Source organism: Stenella coeruleoalba, assembly GCF_951394435.1.
Source record: "Stenella coeruleoalba genome assembly, chromosome: 9".
Classification (NCBI taxonomy): domain Eukaryota; kingdom Metazoa; phylum Chordata; class Mammalia; order Artiodactyla; family Delphinidae; genus Stenella; species Stenella coeruleoalba.
The window spans coordinates 97,473,226-97,493,991 of NC_137155.1; the positions used below are offsets into that span (position 1 = coordinate 97,473,226).

Here is a 20,766-nt window from a genome sequence, read left to right on the forward strand (position 1 = left end):
ATTAGCTATTATATGTTATCATCCTTATCTCTACCAATCATAGCATCTTGGTTAACTAAGACTAAGAAGAAAAGAAGGGAAACAAAAGTAAAACGTCATCACAGACGGAGGGGGTTGAGTCTGCTGGCAGGATCTGTGACCCGTGTTTCTAATTCAGCCTGTATTCAGAAAGCGGTCCTGCTGGCCCCCTGGAGGATGACTCAGAGCGGGAGGGAGGCGAGCCGGGGAGACAAGGGCCAGGGGAAGGGAGAGCAGGAGGTGACTGGGGAGACACCTCGGGCGTGGGATTGACAGAATTTGGCATCTGGTTTTGCGTGGGCATGGGAACTGTGGCTCAGGATGGACCCCGAAGCTTCCTAAAAGCAGGGCACTCCCAGCATAGTGATCCTTGAGGTGAAGACCACAGAGGGGCCCATCGGTGGGTGAGGGCCGTGAGTTTGGTTTTATACTTGCTCTTTTAAGCTTCTGGTAGGAAATCTGAAAAGATGGGCATGTCCTGCTGGGCTTTTGGCGCTTAGCTCTGGAACTCTGATTAGAGTCTGTGCTGAGACACGGATGCCGGTTATCGGTGGGAGGACGGGGGGCGGGGGGGCTCACACGGAGAGGCAGGCTAGAGAGAGAAGAGCGGAGCGGCCTGACTGCAACCTGGGGAGGACAAGTATGTAAGAGATGTTTGGAGGCAGGAGAAGCAATGAATTGACCAGGAGTAAAGTTGTGGGAAGAAACCAGAGCGAATGATGTCCCAAGAGTCAAATGAACTCAAGTTAAACAAGCAGAGAACTGAAAGGTGAGGGCTGGGTGCCCAGTCTCTGAGCTTCCTCCCGCTAGGTTGTGGACTGAAGCCAAAGTCCTGTTTCCCCCAGAGACCCACAGAGCAGCCCAGTCTGGGTCTCAGTGTGACGATCTCTCTGGCGAAGGAAGCAACATGCTTGTGCATCAAAGCGGATGGACCTGCACTCTCAGCATGTGTGTGGCTTCCAAGCTGTTCTGGCTCGTCGAAGCCTAAATCAGGAGCGAGGGTGATTCCTTGGCAAACTGTCCTCATGTCCTGATCCGGCTGCACCAAGAGCGAGAATGAATGGCATGTCTGCCCTTCACAAAGTTCGAAATAATAGTAGTTCAAAAGTAGCCAGGCTTCTAAGAAGGTGTCATTGCGTAGACTCCAAAACCGTGTTTCCAAAGCTTCTATAGAAAAGATTGCCTGCATCAGAGGCAGCTGAGGTGCTGATTAGAAGGGCAGGATCCTGGACCCAGGCCTGAGTGATTCCAAATAGCTGAGATTAAGGCTCGGAAAGCTGCATTTTTAGCAAGCCCTGCAGATTATTCCAATGCACACTAAGCTTTGTGAGCTGTTGATTATAAAAGAATGCACATCAGATTGAAATACGAGAGAAGAGCACCACCTGGGAAAAATCATCTAGAGGGAACTCTACATGTCACTCAAGGGAAATAATCCTTAACAGAATTGTGATACCTTGTGAAAACTAATCAGGTCTAGTCTCTCTCCTCCCAAATTATTTCTGTGAAAATTTTCTCCCTTCCTGCCCTGAGTTTTCTGATTAATACACAGTGGGATGCCTTGTGGTTTTTCAAGCATGTGAAATGGAGCAGAAGGAAATTTTCCCATGTATTTTCTTCAAGAAGAAAGATATTTTGAAGTTTAGTGTTAAAAGTCATGAAATAATTTAACCTTTTTTCCTTGAGTGTGGTGAGTTTTGTCCACAGTGTTATTTTTATTAAGCACTTTTCAGTGTAAACCTCATTTTTCTCAAGTATAAAAATTGACCTTTTTTCTACTGTAAAGTATTGACGTCCAAATTCATTGTCACATGTGAACTTTGGAAGTTTTTACTCGATTCTCGTTAGTGAAGAAAATTAGAATCGTTTATGGTCCACTTTGTTATTCTAACGTTTTCCCCTCATTTGTCAAGATTCTTAAGCTGAATGTTTTTCCGAGGGTATGTGCGTGTGTGCTGGCAGTGAAACATAGATCATAGCTGCAAGGTAACTACTAGATAATTATTATAGGTATAAACATGGACCATAGATATTGAAATATTTATCCCCACCCTGTGTGATACTTGAAATCATACCATTAGAGATTAGCTAGTTTGGATCTTAAAGGCATTTCAATCTTCAAGAATCCCTTATTAAAAAAAAAACTGGGATGAGTAATTGTTAAGCCGTTAGCAGCCACCATGTTATGGAGGTTGGGTTGATAAGTAGCTGAGAGCAGGATTGGTAGAGGTGAAGGTGGGGACACACGAGGGGGATCAGGGTTACAAGAGGCAAAGCAGCCCCAAACCAAACATCACCTTCTGACCTTCCTGAAGTCTCTCAAATGGGGTGATCCTCCCCGTTTCTACAGGAGCCTGTGCAAGGAAGGCAAGCAAAACTTAGAAGAACGTATCTTCATGAGGCATTGGGGCAGAAACCTTACTCGATGAGGAAAAGAGTTTTCCCTGCTGGGAAAGACCAGGATCTTAATATCACTTAATAGGACTGATATATTCATTAGCCACCCTGAGGGAAGAGGAGAGCCTCTGAGCCTGGGCAGAAGCATTGGATGAGTCTGGCCCAGCACCCGACTTTCCTTTAATATAAAGCTACTTGGAGATATCAGAGCTGGAGAATGCCTTCTCCCAGCCACATCCATGCTTCAGGAAATGGGTACAGGGTTGCAAACTAAAGCTCAATTTTTAAGCATGATAAGTGTCTTTGTGAAGGATTACAGCACAAACTTCACTTCATATGGGAAAATTGGACCCTTCGCACGTGATCTAATGCAGTGTTCAGCTGACATGGAGAATTTTCAGACAAGTCCTTCATGAGTGTAGAACATTAGGAAGCTGAACCATTGCAGCCAATTCAGAACAGCTGGCCTCTCTCACGTGACCATTCCACCTCAGTGCTATGAATCTTCTCTCAGTGTGTCACATGCAACCAGAAATTATGTAAACTCAGCTCAAAGTCACTTGAAAAACAATCATAAATACTTTGACAAGGTATATAAAGAATAACTTAAAATACCTTTAGCATTTTGTCATATGAAATCATTTTTAAGCTACTCTTTCTAAATAACTTCAATAAATATTACTGATCTCATCACATCTCTAATATAATAACAAGGCTTGATTTAGGCAAATAGCAACTCCATCTCCGGGTAGACGTTGATCTTTTGAAGCCTTCCTTGGCTGTTAGACTACGTGACCCACAGTTCCCAAACTGGTGGGCCCAAGGCTGTATGTCTCATTCATTCTACAATGTTTATTGAGCACCTTCTATGTGCCAAGCAAGGTCTAAGTGCCAGAAACACAACAGATAACAAAGCAGGCAAAGCACTTGCATTCACGGACTTCATATCCTAGTTGAGGAAAGACAGTCAATAAATAAGTAAACTTAATGTATAAGTAGATGTATTAGATAGTGATACATGCTATGAAAGTGAAATCCAGCGGGAATGACTCAGGATGCCTTGAGTGCGGATTTTCCATTTCTTTGAAAAGATGACATTGGCTCTGAGGAGGTGACTGACTGCTGAGTAGTGAGAATATCAGGAAGCATTCCAGGGAGAAGAAATAGGTCAGAGATTGGAAAAAGCCTGGTATTTTGAAGAAGAGAAAGAAGACTGGTGTGGCCGGAGCCTAGTGAGCAAAGGAGAGAGTAGAACAGGATGATGTTGGAGAGACACAATTAAGAGGTCCCTGGATGTTGATCTCCCATGAAGTCTAGAGCTGTGCGTGACAAACAGCAGGTTCTCAATAGAGATATGAGGCAGAACATGGCTGTCTTCTCCCCAGACTACCTGAACCTTACAGAAGAATCTCCGCTGAATCTCCTTCAGCTGAAATTTGAAGATGGGAATACAGTGGCATCTTCAGGCTCCCTTCAGATGCAAGGAAGCCAGTACAAAATCCCATAGAAATGTTTTGAGGGTTAATCTCTATTTATAGGAAAAGCTGAGGGCTGTAGGGGAGTGAGAGGGAAGTGCTTTATAGAAAAGAGGGACAGCATTTTTTGTGGAAAGAGCATTGGTATTGAAACCATGAGACCTGAATTTTGTTTTTTTAATTGAAGTAGATTTATAGTATTATTAGTTTCAGGTGTACAACGTAGTGATTCATTATTTTATAGATTATAGATTATACTCCATTTAAAATTAGACGTGGGTTTATAATGAAACTCTGAGTGTTCACGTTAAAATTTCTGTGCCTCAGTTTCCTCATAGGAAAAATGGAGCTAATGCTAGCACTTCAAGTGATGTTGTGAAGACTGAGATAATGCCTGTACTGAAACATTGCTTGGAACATGGTTTGATAGATTTTAGCTACTACTAACAATTATTAATAACTCTATAAAGTTAACTATTAATAAGTATTAATAACTATGAAGTCCAGAATCTTAACAGAATAAGTATTAGTGAAGAAAAGTTTGCCTGTGGCCAGAGAGAATTCACCGTAAAAAAAAGTTTTGCAGCATCACTGTTAGTTGGTTGGTTAATTAGACAGCGATAAAGCAAGCATCCTCCAATACTAAATGTACTTGAACTTGATTCCCCTGCATCTGTAGGTAAAATGTCCTTCTGTTCTTGAAACAATAAATCCCCGTAAACTTCCCATAAAGTTTGGAAAGGTGAAATGTGAGATTGGTTCCATCAGAATCCATTCAGCGCTCTGTTTGTGCACCTTCCAATCTGATTTTTAAAACCTCCGTTTTTTCTCTGGAGCCCAAGACGGAGAAAAGGTCAGAATGCAGCATGTTTCAAAGCTGCTGTGCTCTGGGTGGCTGCCAGGCTGTTGGAAATAATTGCTTTCAAACCCCAGGTTACGGCACCATCTACTCAGTTTCAAATTAGCTTAACCTACAGCACCAGCCGGTGGCAGTTCAAACTTTAACTCCTGCTTTGTGTTATCATCTAAATTCACTTTTTTAAATATTGAGATTCCCAAGCAGCTCGATTCTGGGCAGACAGCCTTCCCATTGCTCTCAATAACCTCAAAAACAAGAGTGAGACCAAAACCTCCATGTTGCAACTGGACGTTTCGAAGTAGAAAGTGTAAGTCTGATCGTAGAGTGTCATGTCATACCGAATTTCATTGTAACGACTTCTTTAGTATTTCATCATCCGGGAGTGTACTTTTGTACCACATTTTGCTCAATAAATGTGGAATGAGGTTCTGCCATGTAGGACTGCAGCAGTACCTCTGCGTTGGGTGGAAACCTTCTATGCTGCGGCCCCGTTGGACCCTCGGTGCAGTTGGCACGTGCCCTCGGGGTGTGATAACCACACGCTCAGCAGCATCTGCTGGGGATCCCGCTATTCACCCTTCAAGCCACTTCGGCATCTGGTCACCACTCAGGCCGCCCATCCTGCCCTCATACAAATTCCCAGATTCCTTTGAAATTAACACTGTTCTAAATCAACATATTGGATGCCATTGCACTCACTTTATTATCTAACTGTGTGACACAAAGTTCTAAAACTCCTGTAGTCTTACGTAATCACAGACCAATGTGCGTCCTCTACAATCAGCTTGAATTCCACTTTGCAATCGTTACCCCGGTGATCAGACCAAAGCTCAGTGTCTACACGCCCCAGCCTCACACTACGAAAACAACAACAAAGAATCACAGTCACAAAGTGAATCGTGTTCTCAGTTGTGTTCTTTGTATCCTTAGTGTCTGAATGCTTATTTCAGCTTTGATGCACTATTCACGTTCGTATTAGAAATTACTTTCACTTAGCCACTGAATGGGATTTGTTTTCAGGCTTTCTTTCAACTGTGCTCCTTTCTTCCCGGGTTTTATCTTATAGTTTGGTTTTATGCATTGGCAAGAAACTGCAGCGTGTTATGTATAAATCCAAACCAATTATCTGGCTCCTACATACATAGAAATGCATGTTCGTTTTCTATCACTATTACTAAATAGAGGCACAAAGGAATTTTTTTGCCTCTTTATGGTTCTTTGGTGTTTCATAATGCTTCTGCATGCCACTGTCGCTTTACCTCGTTACCACGATCTTGTGATCAAGGAGCTATTTCTCTAATTTACAGACAGGCTTATTTATATATAGTTACAGAACAGGTGTCAAAAGCTGACATTCCTTTGCTCATGTCCTTCACTTTGCATCGTGGGTTGTGTGGTTGCTTTACTGATCCCATTCCTGAAGACACGAGAACCGTGGCAGTTTTCAATAGGAAAATGACAGTTATCGATGAATAGGACATGTGAATCTTTTTATTTCCTGTAATGAAAAGAAGCACCAACAAGAAACTGATTTGTGTAGCATAATTGTACAGATCGTAGCAATCCATTAGTCTGCCGGGTAGCGCAGTTTACGATGTTCACATCTACCATTCTGCTGAAATGGGCAGCTTTTTTCCACATTTTACTCACCTAATGGATTAGATACAAAATCTGTTTTCCTATGGCTGTGGGGTTCTGGGGGTTTTGTAGTTTATCAATACGGAAGGGCCACTCTCGTTATAGCCTCCTTCTCTGCACAGTGCCCGAAGGTGCCTACGCGCACAGCCGCCTTTACCATCCTGCCAGGACCATCCTTCATGACAGCAGGGCGGACCATGAAATGGAGCTTAATGGTATTAGACCATGAATTAAAATTATACCAAGAGAGAAAAAGGTATGAGGAGGTGGACAGCAAAGGGAGACCTAGTAAAGGCAGAAGTGACCTCTGTGCACATCAGATCTCCAAGAAGGGAAATACTGAATGTGCCTAGACGTCCAAATAAATAATGCCAAACCTAGAAAAGCTTCTGTCCCTGTGGGCTAAATAACTCCAATTCTGAAACTGTAGAAGGTCGGCTTTGCAGATGGTCACATCAAGAAATGGTAATAACTGGTAGTGGGATTATCAGTGCTGCAAATTATTTTTAGAAAAACATTTTTTCACTTAAGAAACACATATTGATCACCTCTGTGTGTCAGGCTGCATACTACAGGGAGAAAGAAATAGAAAATATGATCTCTGCTCTCTGAAATTCACAGCCTAGCAGAGGAGGGGAACATAGGAAAGTAATTATAATAATACTTTAAGTTGGGCACAACGATAGATTCAAGATGTCACAGGAGCTCAGGGAAAGTGCATTGCACCCACCTGGGGAGGGGACACCTGAACTGAGCCTTAAAGGACGAGAAGGAGTCAGGCCAGATGCAGTGGGTGAGTTGGGAGGATGGGAGAGGAACAGATGGAGAAAGGATAATCCAAAAGGAGGAAACTATGCAAATAAAGATGAGTCCATACCAGCCCTGCGGCCCATGGAAACTGGGCAGCTGCATGTGGCTGAGCTTACATTCTAAGGCACGGGGTAGGGAGAAAAGAGGCTGGAGAAACTGGGTTCATACGCCACATCAGGGAGCTTGCACTGCATTCCGGAGGCATTTGGAACCATTAGGGGTTTTGCTCACGAGAGTGACACAGTCAGTTGTGCTTTAGAGAGATTTCACTGTTGGCTTTGTAAAGAATGGATATGAGATCCCAACACTGGAAGCAGAACCAAAAATTAGTGCAGGATTCAGGCAGAGATGACAGTCGAACCAAGGCAGCGGAAAGAGTAGAGAGGAGGAACACACCGCAGGATATTTCAGAGGGGCCATTACCAGGCCTCGGGGGTGGATTGCATACCCAGCAATGACTCCCATGTTTCTGGCTTAGGTGGCAAAGTAGAAACAGTTCCAAAGTGGAGAATACTGCAAGTTGAGTTAATTTGGAAGAAATACGTGTTCACTTTCAGTCATTTAGAGTTTGAGGTACTTGTAAATCAAGGTAAAGTTGTCTAGTAAGAAATGCATATGTTAATCTTAACCTCACACTAGAGATCTACCCGTATGCATAAATTTGAGAATCATTGACCTAAGGTTAGTACTTAAAATGATGAAGCATAGGAAATCACTCAGGAAAAGAAAGAAAGGCAGAGGATTCATGCCGGGGACACACAAGGCTTTAAAAGGTGGGCAATCTGCAGAGTCACCCTCTCATGGCCATTTCAGTGTACTACATACAGTACATGTTAAATATTTTCCATACCAACCTGCATGTAGTGGATATAAATTTGATCTACAAAGTTTTATTTTTGCTAAATCAAATAGATCTTCCTGCAATCCCTTACTCACAGGAATATGAGAGATTAAGTCTTGCTATTCCCTCATTCTTTGGAATCAATCACACAGAAAACTTTGGGGTTTACCCAAGAGCAGGAAGCCCACATGCTTCCATTACACACATACTTAGTTATTCATCTCTCCAGTTCTGGTTATTAATTTTTAATTTGAACCTCAGTATACTTAGGATGATTCAGGAATAACCCGTAGACCCAGTAAGGAAAGTTTGAGGAGATTTAGGGATCTAAGGTAGAGACCCTGAAGAGCTTTACAAGAGAACTTAAACCTGCTCCCCACCTCCAAACATCCGAGCACACACAGCTGTTTCAAGCATTCAAAAGGAAGTAGAGGGCTTCCCTGGTGGCGCAGTGATTGAGAGTCCGCCTGCTGATGCAGGGGACACGGGTTCGTGCCCCGGTCCGGGAAGATCCCACATGCCACGGAGCGGCTAGGCCCGTGAGCCATAGCCACTGAGCCTGTGCGTCCAGAGCCTGTGCTCCGCAACGGGAGAGGCCACAACAGTGAGAGGCCCGTGTACTGGAAAAAAAAAACGGAAATAGAATGACCTCTTAAGTACCGTTACATTTTTTTTTAATTATTTATTTATTTATTTGGTTGCGCTGGGTCTTAGTTGTGACAGGTGGGCTCCCTAGTTGTGGCTCACCTGCTCCTTAGTTGTGGCACATGGGCTCCTTTCGTTGCAGCAGGTGGGCTCTTTAGTTGCAGCTCACGGGCTCCTTAGTTGAGGCACGGGCTCCTTAGTTGTGGCATGTGAACTCTTAGTTGTGGCATGCATGTGGGATCTAGTTCCTGGCCAGGGATCAAACCTGGGCCCCTTGCATTGGGAGCACAGAGTCTTAACCACTGTGCCACCAGGAAAGTCCCTGTACCGTTACGTTTAAATGTACCATTAATGGATTTGATATGTGAGTTTTCATGACTGATTGAGAACAATTCAGTTTTACCACACACATACCCAGTCTAGCTATCGGTCAGCTCACAGCAGTGCAGGAAGCTCCCCAAGTGAGCATCATGACCTTTGGGGTTTCACCATCATATTCCTTTTAAACTTTTTTAAATTGAGGTATAGTTGATTTACAATGATTCAGGAATACAGCAAAGTAACTCATATATATATCAGATTCTTTGCCATTATAGGTTATTACAAATTATTGAGTATAGTTCCCTGTGCTATACAGTAGGTCCCTGCTGTTTATCTATTTTATATATAGTAGTGTGTCTCTGTTAACCTCAAACACCTAATTTATCCCTCCCCCTGGCTTTCCTCTTTGGTAACCATAAGTTTATTTTCTGTGTCTGTGGGTCTATTTCTGTTTTGTAAATAAGTTTTATTTTAGATTCCACATATAAGCAATATCATATGATATTTGTCCTTTTTTTTGCCTGACTTACTTCACTTAGTATGATAATCTCTAGGTCCATCCATGTTACTGCAAATTTCATTATTTCATTCTTCTTTATGGCTGTGTAATACTCCATTGTATATATACCACATCTTCTTTATCCATTCATCTGTGGATGGACACTTTGGTTGCTTCTGTGTATTGACTGTTGTAAATAGTGCTGCAGTGAACATTGGGGTGTGTGTATCTTTTCAAATTAGAATTTTCGTCTCTCCAAATATATGTCCAAGAGGGGATTGCAGGATCATACGGTAACTCTATTTTTTAAGGAACCTCCATACTCTTCTCCATAGTGGCTGCACCAATGTACATTCCCCCCAACAGTGTAGGAGGGTTCCCTTTTCTCCATATCCTCTCCAGAATTTATTATTTGTAGACTTTTTGATGATGGCCATTCTGACCACTGTGAAGTGGTACCTCATTGTAGTTTTGACTTGCATTTCTCTAATAATTAGCAGCATTGAGCATCTTTTCATGTGCCTGTTGGCCATCTGTATGTCTTCTTTGGAGAAATGTCTATTTGGGTCTCCTGCCCATATTTTGCTTGGGTTGTTTGTTGTTTTTTATATGAGCAACATAAGCTGTTTGTATATTTGTATTCAGTATTACATTTAGGTCTTTAATCCATTTTGAGTTTATTTTTATACATGGTGTTAGAGAATGTTCTAATTTCACTCTTTTACATGTAGCTGTCCAGTTATCCTAGCACCACTTGTTGAAGAGACTGTCTTTTCTCCATTATATATTCTTACCTTGTTTGTCATAGATTAATTGACCATAAGTGTACAGATTTATTTCTGGGCTCTTTATTCTGTTCCATTGATCTATGTGTCTGTTTTTGTGCCAATATCACACTGTTTCGATGACGGTAGCTTTGCAGTATAGTGTGAAGTCAGGGAGCATGATTCCTCCAGCTCCATTCTTCTTTCTCAAGATTGTTTTGGCTATTTGGGGTATTTTGTGTTTCCATACAGATTAGAAAAATTTTTGTTCCAGGTCTGTGAAAAATGCCATTGGTAATTTGACAGGGATTGCATTGAATCTATAGATTGCCCTGGGTAGTATGGTCATTTTAACAGTATTGATTCTTCCAATCCAAGAACACAGTATATCTTTGCATCTGTTTGTGTGGTCTTCAGTTTCTTTCATCAGCGTCCTATAGTTTTCAGAGTACAGGCCTTTTGCCTCCTTAGGTAGGTTTACTCCTAGGTATTTTATTCTTTTTGATATGATGGTAAATGGGATCTTTTCCTTAATTTCTTTTTGTGGTATTTCATTGTTAGTGTCATATTCTTTTTCTGTGTGGGACCCCATCCCCATTCTTGCCCAAAGGAACCAAGTCACAGACACAGAGTGAAAACTTTATACTGTTGACTCCTCTCACAAGGTTATAATATCACCCCTTTTGGTTGTAGCCATGGAAACTGCATGCTGGAGAGGATGAAACACTGCAGAGGGAATGGCTGAGTCCAGGGCAGGTCTTAACTTGCAGCCCTTGGTTCTGAGTTGCGCTCGCCCTATAAAATGAGGCCGAGAGCAGAACGAAGCTACGTTTACCTCTCTTGAATGCACAGAATGGTTTAATTAAGGAAATAATTTTTTTCTGCCCATAAAGCCACCTCTACAAATAGACTCAAATCTGCATGCAAATGAAGCCAGCTGGTTTATTGTTGTAAATAGCACCCAGCCATAGTAAACAATAGAAGCCTCATTACATAACTCACAGAATACTCCAATTTTCTAACCTTCGGGTCACTAAAAATGTTCAGAGTAATTAGTCTCCTCAGAGCTGGTCCTTATATTGGGAAGTGCTTTTGCCACTTTAACCAGAAGCTATAGATACGCTTCTCGGTGCCATTCCAGTGCTGGGCCATTTGGTGACTGGAGAAATTGCTGCGTCTGGGAGAGGATGGAAACACCCACTGGCATCCAGGCCACACACCCCACCAAACCACACCCGGGAGAGCCACGCGCAGTCTTCTCCACATCAGGCTAGTGCCAGCTCTTCCAGCCAGTGCTGTGTCACCTTTTCCTAATTACCTGTGTCCCCTCTGAGGAGGAAGGAAGGACAGCAGGGGCGGACACATCGAGGTGCAGCCGCAGCTTCTCCTCCCCGTCTCTGCCCATCGTGTGTCTCTGGTCACCTTCGTTCAGATGAACCTGTTTATAGTGTTTGGATAACTCTAGTTTCTTAGCTACTCAGTCACTCCTTTCATCAGATTGTTATGTAATGGCTTCTCTACAAACCCCTGTATCACAGTGCCGGGGCTCAAGGAGAATTCTCATTTGTGTGTCCTGAATGGACATTTTTTAAAAGTCAGTAAGGAGACAAAGAAAGTGGGAGCACACAGCTTTGAAAGCCAGTGAAAAGGGAGCAGAGGAGCGAGGAAAGAGGAGAACAGGACACCAGGCAGCTGGGTGCGGGTCAGGGACGCGCCTGCGGCCGGAGGGGCCGGGGTTGTGGGTGAGCGCTGGGTCTGCCTGGGCTGTTTGCTGCCTCCCCGGCAGAGAAGTGGGTTCAGGAGGAGCTCAGGGCGTCGGGTCACACGTCGAAAGAAGGGAGCTCCTCTCCCAGCCTCCCCGCTCCTTGGCCAAGCCCTGGACAGTGACTGAACGTGACACTGAAGCCCCCCGTTTTGTGGTGGATAATACCATGTGTTGAACAGTTATTTTGTGCTCAGCGCCCTGCTAAGCACATTTCATGAATGATGTGCTGTGATTCCCAACCATCTTTAAAAGAGATTCCAATGTTATTCCGTTTTACCAATGAGGACACTGAGATTTAAGAAGATGAGAAATCTGCCCAGAGTTGCCCAGTGGGCGAGGGTGATAGAGCCAGATTGTCTGACTCTGGAGCCTGCACGTGGACCGGCGCATGGCAGCTTCACCAAGTAACAGACAGGCCAGCGCCACCCCCTGGGTTCACCTGCTGTGTTCCCTATGTGCCCCACACCACATCGTCACCCCCACCCAGAGGGAACCTCAGCGTATCACATGTTCACTCGCTTCCTTGCTGACGGTACAAGAATGTCGGTAAGTCCAGACTGCTGATGGGCAGATGAAAGCTGAGGAATTCCACAAGGCTCAGGAATTGGAGTCATCAAAGGCTGGGGGAGGGGGAGGCTCAGAACAGGATTGGTTAAAAGTCTGTGTAAACATCGGTTAGAACCAACTTCACCTCCTCCCACACCCTGGTGACTGTCCTATTCTACCCACGTGGGAGGTGAGAGGTTTACACTCCAGACAGGAGGCAACAAAGAATGTGCGGGGGGGAAACTCCTTCATTAAAATAGAACAAAAACATGGAAATCTATGTAAGCATCCCGGAACACTGACCACCACATGCATACACCTCATGAAACTGGAGGGTCCTTCTCTCAAGAAATTGAATGATCTGTGACTAAAAAATAAAAGGCCACAGATACTGACACTTGGGGGCCCTTCAACAGGACAGGGAGCTCTCCTCGTTGTGGTGAAGCCCACTGGTCAGCAAATCACCACCACTCCCAGACACGCACACTCACGGAGCAGCCCGGCAGCTTTCTGGAACTTCACCGTTCAGTGTGAGTGCCTAGGAAGACTCACCAACCACTGAAGGTAACGTGAGGAGGGAGCCCGAACTAACAATGGGGCAGGAAAGGGGGCCTCTGAAGAGAGGGAGACAACGCAGAAGACAGACAGAAGGACAGTTTCAATAATTAAATGAACATTCTCGGACAGGTAAGATACTGCATCCACAGCTGAGCAAAACCCACGACAGCCTGCTTTAAAAATGAGGACTGTCAGAGAACAAGAAATAATACTTGGAGATTTGAAATATGATTGCCGAAATAAAAAGACAGTAGCAGTGTTGGAAATAAAGCTGGAGGAATGTCCCAGGAAGTCGAACACAAAGAAGAAAGATCAAAATTAGGAACGCAAAGGGGCAAGAGAAGGACAGATAAATATACAACTAACAGGTGCTTGAGAAAGGGCATCAGGAGAAACTATCAAAGTCCACTTTCAATTAAGGGAGTTAAAGGAAAAGATTCTCAAAGCTTCCAGAGAGGAAAAAATACGAGTAATGCAGGAGAAGAAATTTTTCCTCGATCCTCTAGGGGTCCTGGCTGGGTTTAATTAACAGGAAAAAAGCATACAAATGTATTCAAGTTTTACATGGTACAGGAACCTTCATGAGGAAATGAAGACCCAGAGAAATGGTTAAACCTCAGTGTTGTGCTGCGCCATTAGGTGAAGGGTAGAAAGTCACGGAAAGTCGAGACAGGACAGCGTGTGAGCCGAGCGGAGGCAACCTCGCAGGGCCTGTTCCTCGGACGCCTCTCTGCCCCTCTCTCTTTGGAGATGAGGATGCTCCTTTCCTCTGGGGCACTTCACATGAGAGTTTCCTGTCCTGCTTCAGAGGGAGCCCAGAAAGTCCTTCTGCACCTGGCATTCCCCACATCACTTCAGCTAGAAATACTCAGTCTCCCAAGGTGCTGTATTTTGGGGTAGCACGTCCTGAACCCCATCAGTTATGTGAGCGATGTAGTGATCAGAAGGCATTAACTTTCTCAACAGCGACACTGAGAGCTTGAAGATAGTGGAGAAATGCCTTTAAAGTTCCCTGGGGAAGTAATTTTCTGGAGTGTCTCAATTACATGTGAAAGCAGGATAATGACTCTCCAGAAGAGCAGGGATTTAGGAAGTTGACTTCACACATCCCTTTTCTCAAGAAGCTACTTGAGAATGTGCTCCATGAAAATGAGGGTGTAGATCCAGAAAGACGGGTCGCCCAAAGTCAGAGAGACCCAGGAATTGGGAGATTTAACACTGAAGAGGCACAGAAGGAAGCCCCTGCAATAAGGGCAAGAAGGCGGTCCCAGGCCATGAGAAGAGCCAGCGTGGACAGTGGCAGAAGAACGAAGGGCTGTCACAGGACGCCCCATCCTGTCACAGGATGTCACAAAAATGTGACTGCTGGGTTGCCTGACATATCGAATGTCAGAAATGTTTGAGAAGAGCTTTTCAGGTGTGTTGGAGAATTTGTAAAGAATTCATGACAGATAGAAGGAAAACTATGAAAAAAAATAGGTAACTCGATTCTAGAGAAACAAAACATTATACACAAAAAGAAAATATAATTAGATTTCACTACTTGGCTCATTAGTGAATAATACTTAAATAGTCCTAAAAAAATAAATATTGAATTTCAGCATACTCCCAAATCTGTGATTTTGCCATTTGGGGAGAATATGGAGAAAGGAAATAGGGAGGTGGGCTTGGAAAATGCTCGGTTCTCATCTGGCATCCGGGAAAGTAGAGACTGTTTAAAATGCATATATTAATAAATATCTACACAGGTAGATTTTAGAAATACAGGGATACAAAAAGAATTGTCACTAAGAAATTGGGTTTGCTAGGGGGAGGGTGGAGCAGGGAACAGCATTTTTCTATATCCCTTCTAGCACCACTTGACTTTTAAAACCATGTACATGTCATACGTTGTTAGAAATTAAAATTAGGCTTAAAATTAATTGCTGCCCATCAAAAAAAATCCTTAGAAATTTTGAAGTCAGAATCCCATGCTAAATTATCACTGGTGAGATTAAAGTAATTGCCTGTTAAAGAATTTGGATGAATGCATTTTCTACGAATGACAGAGGTTTGAAGTGATGGTGGGTGTCAGCAAGGCCGGGTTTGCTGCCCAGCCCTACTCTCCTGCACCAGCTGAAGGTACCTCCCTGATTCCTCTGCCCACCCAAGATGAGTCCGGGCCTTGCCCTGAAGGTACTTTAAAAGCTTCTCACATGACCAACTGGTTTTCAAGCTGGTAGAACCATCAACCTCACCACAACTGTTTTGCTCAGCCTTTGCTGACCATTGCCTCTGCCCTGGGCTGGGTCCCTCACCCTTTTCCACCTGCCTTGTCGTTCTGTTACTGTGGATGGGCCCCTCCCATCTCAGATGTTTACTTCTGTTCTGCTTCGCACTTTCCCTCTCAGTTTCCATCCTTGCCCGCTCTGCCTGTACACGCTGGCTGTCCTGCCACCTGCTGTGGCACCATGCTTGCCATCCAGCGACTCTCGTTCCCAACTTAATGTGCTCGTCTAATGTCACTTGACCCTTGCAGTGCTGACCTTGAGAGCCAGTACAAATTGCAGCCATTTCAACAACCTTAAGGTTATAAGCCCATCAGTCTTGCAGATGCGTGGCATCGTTCAATAAGGTCTATAGGGAATAATAGGAGTTAAGTCATGGATTAAGAAAATTATGAGGTGCTAGCAGGAGCTGTTGTCCAGTTATAGTAGGTGCTAAAGCAGCACTAGCTTTTATTTATATTTATTTAATATCTTTAATACTCAGGTTACTATAAAGTAGATTTTGTCCCATGAAGACTTTGCATATGGAGTGGAATTGGATATAACTTATCCAACTGTTTCATTTATCCATTGATTTAATAATTATTTATTGAGTACTTAATATGTTCTGGAGCTAAAGGTTGCAGAGATGAAATGGTTTTCTCCCAGCTTTCAAGGAGCTTACGGTCAGCTGGGAGCAATATAAACAAACAGCAGGGCTTCGCTGGTGGCGCAGTGGTTGAGAGTCCGCCTGCCGATGCAGGGGACGCGGGTTCGTGCCCCGGTCCGGGAAGGTCCCACGTGCCGCGGAGTGTCTGGGCCCGTGAGCCGTGGCCGCTGAGCCTGCGCGTCCGGAGCCTCTGCTCCATAACGGGAGAGGCCACGACAGTGAGAGGCCCGCGTACCGCAAAAACAAAACAAAAAAACCAAACAAACAGTAATGACGCTATAAGCTCCTTGCATCAGTAAGTGCAATGAGCACTAGAAAAAGCACTCATGTTACTTTGTTATAACCAGAAACCCTGGAGATTGGGCAACAGACTCATCAAAACAGGCCTCACAGAAGATCATCAGGGTCTGGAACAGCGGCACCCAAACTTCCTTATTCCGCCGCCCGCTCATTAAAGCCTTTAAGCTCACATCCCAACAAGCTTACTTACGAATTCTGTCCATGCTCCACTGTACTCATATATTATGTACATTATCAAGTATGACTAAAGTGAATATTTTAAAGGGTGAGGTTTTTAAAAATCTAAATAGAATTCCTGGTCTCCTCCTCTTGTGCCTCATTGACTCTCTCCAGAGTAGGTACCTCAGCTGCCGCCATCAGTCAGGTCCAGGGTAGAGTCCTCACTGTTGCTGGTCAAGAATCTGGACTTAGTCAGTTCATCCAGAGACTGGGGACAACCCACACGCGACAACTCCAAAGATGTCATATGTGGTCATCCAGACATTTCCGGAATGATGGCTGGTAACCACCGTTTGTACAAGGCGTAATTTCCCTGTGAATACATTCATTCCAGAGACCAAATTAATTCAAAGTTGCTTAGTGAGTATAGAACGAGAGCTAATGGAATTGTGGTCTGTAGGGATATTTCAGCAAATGAGAATAACGGATTGAACTGTCCTTCTCCTCTCTGGGGATATTTCTGTCTGAATAACCAGTGCCAGAACTCAAATAAATACTGACATATTTTACGTTTAGCTTTCCTTTTTTCTAGAATCATTTTAGACAACTGCCCTTCTGTTAATACATCACCACCTCAGAAAGTAAGAATGCATGTGATTGGATTGAAACTTTAAGATGTTAATTACATCTGTGTCCTGGGGATACAGCCTAAAGAGACAGAATTGCTTTGCCTTCAGGTTGAAACGTGGCTGGGGATTGATCCTTGCTGGCTCCTAGGTTGCTAAAAGGCTCTCTCACCCATTAGACGAGCTGAATCCTGCCAGCCCTGGGGACTCTTCATTCCCTCCTAGAACTCTGATTGGTGACAGGGAAGCACCTTTAGCTTTTATCTTGAGAGACCTTCATTTTCAGCCAGCTGGGAGAGGTGACTGAACTCCTCTCACCAGACCTGAAGCCAGATCTTGAGCTGGGAAGAGTGCTCAGAGCTCAGGTGATAGAAACTTAAACCATGGCTAAGATTCTTTCTTTTCAGGTATTTTTCTAACCAATATCGTATCACATCCTTCTTCCCAAGAGGAAACCAGTCTATTTTTCTCCTACTGAAAGCTATGATATTGCAGTGTTTTAAAGAAGAGCTTGAAACTGCACGAAGACTTTTGGGACACCTTCAACAGTGGGCTCCACCACCACTGGTTTTACCTTAATGGAGACGTTTACAAACATATTTTGCACCGACTGACTGCTGATATTGGGTTGGCCAAAAAGTTCACTTGGGTTTTTCCTTAAGATGTTATGGAATTAATTAAATGAGGATCCTTTAATATCTCATAGTACAGCAACACTATACATTTAATTTGCACTTACGGCAGAAGCATAGCAGTACCAACGCGAAGTTAACTCTGTTCAAGAGTAGCAGTTGAACTTATTGCCTGTGTGCATTATTTGCATAAAAGGAAGGAAAAAATACTGTGGATAGAAACTAACAGAGTAAATGTAGTTGATTCATTGTGTTCTTTGAAGGAGAGACATGGCAAAATCAACTTTTAAATAAACATGTATTTTAGATGTTAAAAGAAGATTTTCCACAGGCCGTTTACTGAGCTGGTAGGCTTTTATTCAGCAGCTCATGAATCAGGCAGCCTCCAGTCTAGCAGAGAGAAAGGAGCTCCGAAGAGCTGTACAAGGAGAGATGTTTACAGACCAAAGGGAGCAGGGACAAGGAAGTTACACCGGGCGTGTGCTGGTGGTTGAAGCAGGGCTGCTCCCCTTACATGAGCAGAGGGAAGGCTTGGAGCGTCAGGTACCCTGAGCTGAGCAGGCAAGAGCTGACTGGGTGGCCTGGGCCTGCCTTCTCTGGGTGAGCTGAGCACAGAAACTCAGTTAAGTTTTGCTTTGCTGACCTGGGGCTTAGCATGAGTGACTCCATCTTGGGCCTCACCTGGTGACCTTAACATGGGCTTAGTATTAAAGGTAAGGGCTTTAATGACTGTTTTAAAGCATACCCATGTATTTTGGTCCCTAGCTGTGCTGGCAAATGTACTCAGAAATGTGCACGTTCTAGAGGAATTTCTCCCCTGGAGATGAAGTCTGGAGTAAGCCCTCGGTGTCATATTAAATTCTTGGTCCATCTGTTCTGATGGAATGTGAGTCCTCCAGTTTGGTGCTTTTATTTTATCCTGTGAACTGCCTTTCTCCTGGGGCCACTGGCTACTACCAGGCAGTGAGTAGGGAGGGGGGCGGGTACAACTGTGTCTACCCCATGAGTTCAAGGGTAGAGGCTGATTGTGAGTGCTCAGGAGGGCTCAGCTCAGCACTCCCACCCCCCAAAACACCCACAGGTCAGAGTGTGGCCTGGAGTCCCCAGGGAGGAAGAGGAAGGGGCTGGGGAGGAGACTCTCCCTTTACAGCAGCTGCCTCGGGGGTTTGGAACAGGAGAGGTGGGAGGTGGCTGGCCGGTCACCCCGCCTGCTTCCTCAGCTCCTCGTGCCGCAGGGCTTCTGCACTTGACATACACTCCTGAGAGCCCCTCCAGCACTGCTCCTAGCAGGGTTTATCAGTCCTGAATCAAATATCTTATATACATACCCACATAGAACTTTTGGAAAGTCAAGATGTGTTTGTGGGGATTTTGTGCAATGTTGCTCAGCAGGCAGAGAAGAAACAAGGGCTACTGTCAGTGGAAATGTATTAAAACTCAGAAAATGGGTATCTTTTATATCACTGCCATGATCAAGTGTAAATTACCCTGTTTTCTTTCTTTGCTCTTTCCACAGGGAATTACTGGAATGCTGCCTCTTTCCCAAACCCATCATCCTACCTGCACTTCTCTACTTTCCAAGGGGAAACCAGTGCAGACATCTCTTTCTACTTCAAAACATTAATCCCCCGGGGAGTGTTTCTTGAAAATCTGGGGAACACAGATTTTATCAAACTCGAACTGAAATGTGAGTATAAATTCTTTGTCCGCTCATCACTAGCTACTCTTGTCACTGCGAGCTGATCTTAGCCGTGATTGTGTAATTTCGTTGGCTTCAAATATCAATGGCTTCCTTTGTTCCGAAAACAGCGCTAGATGGTAGATGCACAGCTTGAGAAAGATCCAGGTTCCTGTGCTCAGACTGCTCACCGGGAAGCAGACGCAGACAGAGCTTCCCACAGTGCTGTTCAGGGAGGACGAGGGAGAATAAATTGCCCTGATAACATGGGAGAAGGATGTGTATTTTTTTCCTTATTGAAGGGTAGCTAATTTACAATGTTGTATTCGTTTCAAGTGTACAGCAAAGTGATTCAGCTCATATATATAACTTTTCAGATTTTCTTCCATTATAGGTTATTACAAACTATTCAGTATGGTTCCCTGTGCTCTACAGTAGGTTCTTGTTGTTCACCTAGTTTATATATGGTAGTACGTATATATTAATCCAGACTCCTCATTTATCCCTGCCCCCGCCTTTCCCCTTTGGTAACCCTAAATTTGTTTTCTATGTTTGTGAGTCTATTTCTGTTTTGTAAATAAGTTCACATGTGTAATCTTTGTAGATTCCACATATCAGTGACATCATATGATGTTTGTCTTTCTCTGACTTACTTCACTTAGTATGATAATCTGAAAGTCCATCCATGTTGCTGCAAATGGCATTATTCCATTCTTTTTATGGCTGAGTAGTATCCCATTGTATGCATGTACCACATTTTCCTTATCCATTCATCTGTCCATGGACATTTAGGTCGCTTCCGTGCCTTGCCTGTTGTAAATAGTGCTGCTGTGAGCATTGGGATGCGTGTAACTTTTTGAATTAGAGTTATATGCCCAAGAATGGGATTGCAGGATCATACAGTAACTCTATTTTAAGTTTTTTAAGGAATCTCAATACCGTTCTACCTGGTGACTCTGCCAACTTCCATTCCCACCAGTAACGTAGGAGGGTTCCCTTTTCTCCACACCCTCTCCAGCATTTATTATTTGTAGACTTTTTAATGATGGCCAGTCTGACTGGTGTGAAGAATGTGTTTATTTTCCAAGGAGACAGGGTTCAGAGTAGACAGAGGATTGGTAAATATCAAGAATAAGGTATAAGAGAGTGAGGGTAACAACACAGAGGAAAGTAGGAATAGTCAGAACTAACACCTGCGGGAGTTCAAGGAGCAGCCTTGTGTGGCGCTGTGGAACTTTGAGTCTGCACCTTTGCAGAAGAGGCCACACATCCACCCACCCTGTAAAGGCTGGAGTTCTGGTTGATCTCGCCAAGGGCAC

At 44.0% G+C, this 20,766-nt stretch overlaps 1 protein-coding gene across 13 annotated transcripts in view; it reads left to right on the top strand.

Annotated features, from left to right (window-relative positions):
* The window catches only part of CNTNAP2 (contactin associated protein 2), a 977,311-nt gene that overhangs the window by 694,373 nt on the left and 262,172 nt on the right, over positions 1-20,766 (top strand). For all 13 annotated transcript variants that reach the window (XR_013829659.1, XR_013829660.1, XR_013829661.1 and 10 more), the window contains one exon: positions 19,286-19,456. Coding sequence is in view for 5 of the 13 variants with exons in the window: in XM_079931145.1 (XP_079787271.1) it covers positions 19,286-19,456 (171 nt within the window). In the remaining 8 variants the exon portion in view is untranslated. The remainder of the gene's footprint in view (positions 1-19,285; positions 19,457-20,766) is intronic.